This window comes from Trifolium pratense, linkage group LG4 (assembly GCF_020283565.1).
Source record: "Trifolium pratense cultivar HEN17-A07 linkage group LG4, ARS_RC_1.1, whole genome shotgun sequence".
NCBI classification, from domain to species: Eukaryota; Viridiplantae; Streptophyta; class Magnoliopsida; order Fabales; family Fabaceae; genus Trifolium; species Trifolium pratense.
The window spans coordinates 44664311-44672077 of record NC_060062.1 but is presented as its reverse complement, the minus strand read 5'-3'; the positions used below and the strand labels follow the sequence as shown (position 1 = coordinate 44672077).

The 7767-nt window shown below is 34.0% G+C and overlaps 1 protein-coding gene and 1 long non-coding RNA gene across 2 annotated transcripts; both read left to right on the top strand.

The window, feature by feature from the left end:
• The first annotated feature begins 801 nt into the window (after positions 1–801).
• On the top strand, positions 802–3283 carry LOC123923916. Its single transcript, XR_006814523.1, has 3 exons — positions 802–937; positions 1111–1327; positions 3078–3283. It is a non-coding gene; the product is annotated as an uncharacterized LOC123923916 (long non-coding RNA).
• Positions 3284–4090: 807 nt separating this feature from the next.
• LOC123922739 lies at positions 4091–4802 on the top strand. The gene is made up of 2 exons (XM_045975435.1): positions 4091–4196; positions 4261–4802. Exons 1-2 carry the CDS (start codon positions 4091–4093, stop codon positions 4800–4802), a joined length of 648 nt encoding a protein of 215 aa, XP_045831391.1.
• Positions 4803–7767: the final 2965 nt, after the last annotated feature.

Here is a 7767-nt window from a genome sequence, read left to right as displayed (position 1 = left end):
TTTTATTACGTTTTTAAACATTTAAAAACTTACACCAAAAATTCAACCATGTTACACAAAAAAAAATGTGTTTCATACAAAAAAAAACTGAGCAGTTTTTCCATAAAAAAAAATTTCAATCCCAAAAAAAAAAAATCAGGTTTGCAAATAAACCGGCCGGTTCATCGGTTTTTTCCGGTTCGAGCGGTTTCTACCGGTTCACTAGCATGTCGGATCCAACATCCAGACCAGACTGGTTGACCTCCGGTTTTCGGTCCAACCGGCTGGTCCGGTTTTTAAAACATGGTTATTATTATTATTATTTCTTATTAATCTTGTTTATTGGTTGTCGTTCTATTGCTCCATACATCAAGTTCTTTTATTGGTGTGATTTTACGACGAATTCACAACAATCGTGATGATGCAATTGATGGGATCTAATTTTTTGGGGTGTGCATTCTTGTCTTCTTGTAGGTTTATTTGTCTGTTTGTTTATCTATCCTTAGAGTTCATTGGACTCTGGTAGAGAATGTACTTATGGTACCTCTTTATTTTACGAATCGTCTCTTTTTACTTTTTAATTTTTTCTATTAATATATAATATATTTGTCATTTAAAAAAAACTTTTACCTACCCCATGGCTGCTATATATATACAGTTTATATAGACATATTAATTATTAATAATAAAGTATAAAATTGGTTTTTCTTTAATTTGTCCATTAAACTATTCAATGTTTGGCTTCAAGACAGACTATATGGGTGTATTAAAGCAGATTGACAATAATAAATTGAAAATCTCAACCTGGCTCATAAAGTTTTTTGGGTTATATATATATATATATATATGATATTAAAAAATCATTTACACTTAGAAATTATGAATTCATCTGCTAGGAAATTCTACACCATTTTTATGTTCTTCTGTCTTGTCATCATTCTCCTTATTTCTACATCCGGTACAAACTAACTATGCAATTTATAATATTGTGTGCTTTTTTTTTTAATGGGATACAATTCTAAGACTTATTTAAACTCTTAATTAGCTTTATTATTATTATTATTATTATTATTATTATTATTATTATTATTATTATTATTATTATTATTATTATTTCTTTTTTATGTTTAGAGTCAATGGGAACATTTCCACATCGTTGTATAAAGAAAAGTACAACATGGGAAGAAAAGCATTGTATTTTTGATATCGCAACCGATAACTGGAAATGTAATTCAACATGTGTCAATCTGGAGCATGCAGTGTCTGGTATTTGTCAATCTGATCAACATCCCCTAAATTTTCCTACGAATTGTTACTGCAGCTTCAAATGCAACGAATATATGCCGCGGTAAGTTTAAACAACTTATTGATAAACCTTCATAAAATAAATTCAGCTTTTGTTATGCATTTGGTGAATGTTGATTTGTTGAAAGTTTGTACTCCCATTTGATCTTATGTGTATCTTCTTTCTGAGTCTCCTTGACATGTTAACAAAACCTACTATTAAATCCATGAAACCAATAGGTTGAATCGAGTATGACTTTGCAATGCTTAAGTTTAGTCTATTAAAAAATATCAAAACCCAAGTTTGGCCTGATATTTATCTATTATATACTTATTTTTTGGTATAATAATTAATTTTTTTTCCATATATAAAGCTTGAAATAGTCTATTAACCTTCGTGAGGACTTATTTGCGTAAGGTTTTTTTTTTTTTTTGAACAACAATTTTATTTTACAACCGAATCCTTGCTCAAGGAAAACAAAGACCGATAATTTAGAAAATACAAACTAAAGGCACCGTATATAGACAGAACACCCAAAAATAAACGTCATAACAGACATCCCTACATGCAACACCTAGCCATACCCCACCTTAAACACCAATGAGGACAACACCCACCAAAATAACTAACACCACCTACAAACAGGCTCTTTCACGAAAAGGGCGCTTGAAAAACAATATTAGAAACCACCCATCGTCACTACTCTCGCCGCAAAAGGAACACCCCTCTAAATGAAATTCCAAATCCTCCTCACCAAAGATGAGCTACATCCGTAGAGCTCCTATTCGAAAGATCAATCAGCTTCCACCACCTCCCCACCTCTGATCCACCAAAAGAACTCCATAGCCAAAGAACTGACTCCCAATCTTGAACCAAAAGAACTCCTTATTTGTGTAAAGACTAATTTTATATTTGTACAACAACAAAAATAGAACTATTTTATATTGATTTTATAATGATGTTTTTATATATGTAATTTTATTTTTAATTTCTTCTTCTTCTTCCTTCATCTTAGATTTTTATATATACCAACGATATTAAGTATTAATTTGAGATTTAAAACCATGTATATTTTAATGAATCTAATATTATATGACATCCTATTTCTTAACTTCTATTATCTAAAAAAATTAAACTAGTTTTGTCGTCTATACATTGCTTTGCTTTCTACATATACATTAATTGATACAAATATTTGTTGTTACCTTTTTATTGAAATCATGAATTCATTTGCTAGTAAATTCTACATTATCTCCACGTTCCTCTATCTTGTCCTCTTTATTTCCACATATGGTACAAACTGTTGGCGCAACAAAAAGCATCTACACACACATATTGCACAATTGCATAGGCTCAAGACAAGCTTATGAGCATGAAAATAGTTTCATGCAAAATGTACTAGAAGGAATGGAATGAATTGAGGAATGAGGGAAGAATGAATACTAGAAATTGCTAATGAAGAGAAAAGAAAATTTTATTCTTCCACATAGGGCCATTATTCACAAGAGTACAAAAGATCCTATTTATATACAATCTAAACTCACTTGCTTAGAAAACAAGTAACAAACTTACTATCTAACTAACTAACTTGGTTGTAACTAACTCACTTAGTTAGTTGTAACCAACTTATTCAATCTAACAAACTAATCTTCTAGTTATGATATTACACAATCTAACACAAACTAACTATGCATTTTATATTTATTTTCTCGTGCTTCTTCAAATAATATTAAGCCTCAATTATGTTTTTACTAAGCCTCAATTATGTTCTTAATTAGTTTTATTGTGATTTTTTTATTTTTTTTATGTTTAGAGATTGAAGTAGAACTCTGTAAAGAGCAAAGTAAAATGCGGACAGGATCATGTGCATCAACTCTGCAAAATCAAATAGGAGTTAAACAAAGCTTTACACTTCAATAAATGTAATACTTGATTTAAAAATTCAATTCTTGTAGTGATTAAATTATTAAAACATTATTTGTCAAAAAAAATTATTAAAACATTATTAACCCTTACAAAAATATTATTTGCGTTTTGTTACTAAGAATGTGTTTGATTGCAAAATTTGTTCGATCGTATGTAGTATTTGATCGATGCATTAAATTTGCATATATTATATATGGTGCAATTACATGCTCATGCATATATATATCGATTATGCTACAATATATCGTTGAGAGAATTGAAGTTACCGATTAGTAGGACTGACTATGATATGTTATCAATCATAGAAGTATGATAGTGGGTGTAATAATTCGCTCAACGAACTCACGCTCTCCCAATAAGAAAATATTTTTCCACGAATAGAGGCTCAAACTAATTTATTTTCCATTGAATTTCCACCATTGTGAAGCTTTGGAGTTTTGCTTTCAAGTCCTTGAAGCAATCTCCTCGCGTTCTTTCTTATTTGTAAAGTATGCTCATGAATATTGTTAGGAAGCATTTGTTATTGGGCCTAGATTGATTGGGTTTGGCTGGTTTTGGCCCAATTGTTGTAAACATATATAAGGCATTTGTGATGAATGAATAAACAATGGATCATTGCTACCAACCAACAAGTGGTATCAGTTAAGCCTTGATCTAAGACCTGAATCACGCGCGCTAACTAACTTCAAGAACTGCAATTCTCTTCTCCGGTGACATTTCCGGCGATAGTTAGAGCCGTTACGGTGGTTGTTAACCGTCTTCATCGTCTTTGTTGCACGATTTCATCTTCTCTTAAGCTCTTTCTTTCTTCGGCTTCACTCTATCATGGCAGAAACATCGAATTTCGCTTAACCATCAATCCCAAAGTTCGATGGTTACTATGAACATTGGGCTATGCTTATGGAGAATCTTCTCCGATCGAAAGAGTACTGGACAATGATTGAAAATGGAGTTCTTGCAGCTCCGGCGAATGCAACGGCGGAACAACAACAACTTACAGATGCAAGTAAGCTCGTGGATTTAAAGGTAAAAAACTACCCTTTTTCAATCGATTGATAGAACTATCTTAGAAACGATATTGAAACGTGACACTGCAAAAAATATATGGGATGCAATGCGACGCAAGTATCAAGGTTCAACCAAGGTAAAATGTGCACAATTGCAGTCCTTGAGGCGTGAATTTGAGATTCTTGATATGGAAGAAAGTGAGTCTGTCACTGATTTCTTTGCAAGAACCCTCAAAGTTGCTAACAACATGACTGCAAATGGTGAAATAATGGAACAAGTGATAGTAGTTGAAAAGATTCTTAGGTATATGACTGAGAAATTCAATTACGTGGTGTGTTCCATCACTGAATCGAATGATGTGACTACTATGTCTATAGATGAGTTACAAAGCAGTCTTCTTGTTCATGAGAAATTAATAAAGGGGAAGAAGAATCATGGTGTCACTGTTGGTGAGGAACAAGCTCTCAAAGATTCCAATGCTGGTAGAGGGAGAGGTAGAAATTCTTCCTCACGAGGAAGAGGGAGAGGAAGACAGAGTAAAGATCTTGAAGAGTGCTACAAGTGTCATAAGCTAGGACATTATTGGAATGAGTGCCCTGATTGAGATGCAAGTGCAAATTATGCTGAGTTTGGTAGCGAAGAGGAAATGCTCCTGATGGCATTTTCTAACATGAACACTGATTGCAAGTATGAGACATGGTACCTTGACAGTGGTTGCAACAATCATATGGTTGAAACCAAAAATTGGCTGTTTGAATTTGATGAAAGTTTCAGAGAATCAGTGAAATGGGGGAATGACTCAAAAATGGTTGTAATGGGCAAAGGCAATGTGAAATTAAACATTGAAGGAAGAATTCATGTGATCACTGATGTATACTACCTCCCTGGCTTAGGTAACAATCTACTTAGTATAGGTCAATTGCAACAAAAGGGCATCACTATTATTTTCAAAAATAATACTTGTCAACTGTTTCATGAAGAGAAAGGATTAATCATAAGCACTGCAATGACTGCTAATAGAATATACATCATCAATGCATCTATGATGATTCCCAAATGTCTGCAAATGACAAAGGATGAAGAAACTAACCTGTGGCATAAAAGATATGCACATCTCACCCTTAAAGGGTTGAAGGTATTGACTGGAAAAAACATGGTCAAAGGCTTACCCGAATTGAAGGATAATGATGATAAATGCAATGATTGCTTGTCAGGAAAGCAACATGGAGATAGCATTCCAAAGCAGGAAAATTGGAGAGCGCCTCAGAAATTAGAACTTGTGCACTCAGATATTTATGGTCCCTTAAACCCTAAATTCAATGGAGGGAACACGTACTTTATCACTTTCACTAATTATCTTACTAGGAAAACTTGGACCTACTTTATGCAAGAAAAATCATCTGCATTTGAATTGTTTAAAAAGTTTAAGTCTCTAGATGAAAAGGAGTCAGGATGCTTGATTAAGTGTCTCAGAACTGATAGGGGTGGTGAATTCACATCTACTATGTTCAATGATTTATGTAGCTCTCAAGGAATAAAGAGACAATTGACAGCTTCTTACACTCCACAACAAAATGGAGTTTCAGAAAGGAAGAATAAAACACTATTGAATATGGTTAGAAGCATGTTATCTTGCAGAGATGTACCTAAAAGATTTGGCCAGAAGCAGTTAATTGGGCTACTCATGTGATGAATAGATGTCCTACCTTTGCTAAAAAAACATTACACCAAAGGAAGCATGGAGTGGACACAAACCATCAGTGCAACACTTTAGAATATTTGGATGTGTAGCTCATGTGCACATACTAGATGCTCAGAGAAAGAAATTGGATAGAAAAAGCATCAAATGTATTCATCTTGGTGTTAGTGAAGAGTCCAAGGCTTACAAACTCTACAATCCAAAAGAGAAGAAGATCATTGTCAGCAGGGTTGTAGTGTTTGAAGAAAATAAAAGATGGCATTGGGACAAGAAAGGTGAAGCCTAAAAAATTGTCGATCATGTCAGTGATAGTGAAGACAACAATGACTTTGCAGTGGAGAATGAAGATGATAACCATAATGAGGCTGATATTGACACTAATGGTATTGACAATGAAGATGTCAATGGTAACCATGAAAATGACATGGACCTAGAAAACAACAGTGATGAATCACTTTCACCCATACAAAGAAGGCCCCTTGGATATCCCAATGATTATGTGACTGGAACTGAAAAACTGGACAACATTGATCAATTGCAAAACCTTGCGATAGCTATGTTTAGCACAAGTGAAGATCCAAACACTTATGAAGAAGCAACAAAATCGAAAGTTTGGAGAGAAGCAATGGAATCAGAAATCAATGCAATTGAATCAAATGATACTTGGCAATTGACTACTCTTCATCAAGGAGCAAAAACAATAGGTGTTAAGTGGATATTCAAAACCAAATACAATGAAAAGGGCAAGATAGAGAAGTATCAGGCCAGCCTGGTAGCAAAGGGATATTCACAGAAATATGGAATTGATTATGGAGAGTTATATGCACTTGTGGCAAGATGGGATACTATAAGAACAATTATTTGCCTAGATGCTTATGAAAAATGGCCTGTGCTGCAACTTGATGTCAAAAGTACTTTTCTTCATGGAGAGTTAATGGAAGATTTGTATGTAATGCAACCTTTGGGATATCAGAAAGGGAAAAGTGATGAGGTTTACAAGCTTAAAAAGGCCCTATATGGTTTGAATCAGGCTCCTAGAGCTTGGTACAGTAAAATAGAGCCTACTTCATATCAGAAAAGTTTAAAAAATGCACTCATGAACATACCTTGTTTGTCAAGCAAGGCAGTAATCAAAATATTCTAATAGTTAGCATATATGTAGATGACCTTATCTAAACTGGTAATGATGTTCTAATGATGGATGAATTCAAAGCATCAATGAAGGATAAGTTTGCAATGACTGACCTTGGAAAAATGAAGTATTTCTTAGGAGTGAAGTAAGTCAGATTGAACAAGGAATTTTCATACATCAGCACAAATATAGTGCTAAAATTCTAAAGAGATTTGGAATGATGGACCGCAACAAAGTATGTAGCCCAATTGTCACTGGATGCAAGCTAGTGAAAGATGAAAATGGGAGAGCTACTGATGATACTACATACAAGCAGATGATTGGATGTTTAATGTATCTCTTAGCTACTAGACTTGACATGAATTTTGCAGTATGTCTGGCTGCTAGATACATGGAGAGGCTAACTGAGATGCATGTAGCAGTGGTTAAAAGCATAATGAGATACTTGAAGGGAACACTGAAGTTTGGTATGTTGTACAAATGCAAGAGCAGCACTGATTTAACTCTACAAGGTTGGAATGACTCAGACTATGCTGGAGATCATGATGACAAAAAGAGTACCTCTGGATATGTGTTTACTTTAGGGGAAAGTGCATTCTGATGGTCATTAAAAAAGTAACCTATAGTTACTCTATCAACAACAGAAGTTGAGTTTGTATCTGCAACTTCATGTGCTTGTCAATGCTTATGGTTGAAGAGTGTGCTAGATCACTTGCACATAAAGCAAACAGGCTGCAT